The sequence below is a fragment of the Sphaeroforma arctica genome (genome assembly GCF_001186125.1).
Source record: "Sphaeroforma arctica JP610 unplaced genomic scaffold supercont1.13235, whole genome shotgun sequence".
Taxonomy (NCBI): domain Eukaryota; class Ichthyosporea; order Ichthyophonida; genus Sphaeroforma; species Sphaeroforma arctica.
Genome location: NW_014027323.1, coordinates 1 through 670, shown reverse-complemented (window position 1 = coordinate 670; position 670 = coordinate 1). Strand labels below are relative to the sequence as shown.

The following is a 670-nucleotide window of genomic DNA, read 5'->3' as shown; positions in this document are numbered from 1 at the left end:
CACACACACTACACACACACACACACACACACACACACACACACACACACACACACACATATATATATATATATATATATGCATATATATTAACGAATTTTTATACATGTATACACACACGCACACAGATATCGATGTACGGGCGAGTTTGTGGGATCTGTGCAATAAATATTACCGACCCAATCTGATGAAGTTGACTATGGTGAGTTGCGATTCCCTGGACACCATGCAAGCCATGGTGGAAGCTCACTTCAGCGATCTAGTGCCCACGGCCAATGAAAGGCCCGATTTGATCAAAATGGCGGGTGGAGACGGCAATAGACACGCAGCGTTCTCGAAAGTATGTTTATATATATATATATATATATATATATATATGTGTGTGTGTTTGTGTGTTTGTGTGTGTGTGCTTGTGTGTGTGTGTATGCGTGTGTATGTATGTATGTATGTGCGCGCGTGTGTATAAGTATGTATGTATGCATGTGTATGTGTATGTGTGTACATGTGTGTAGGTGGATGTGTCGAGATAGGGATATACACACGCAGAGACACAGACACAGATACAGAACCGACACACACACACAAACACACACACATATATATACACACACACGCACACGCACACACACACACACACATACACACTCACACACACATACACACACACACA

At 41.9% G+C, this 670-nt stretch overlaps 1 protein-coding gene across 1 annotated transcript; it reads left to right on the top strand.

The window, feature by feature from the left end:
• Nucleotides 1-106: 106 nt before the first annotated feature.
• SARC_18021 (hypothetical protein) lies at nucleotides 107-340 on the top strand (the record flags this gene model as incomplete). Its single annotated transcript, XM_014287896.1, has 1 exon — nucleotides 107-340. A coding segment is annotated over one exon (234 nt), but the record flags the coding sequence as incomplete, so codon positions are not given.
• Nucleotides 341-670: the final 330 nt, after the last annotated feature.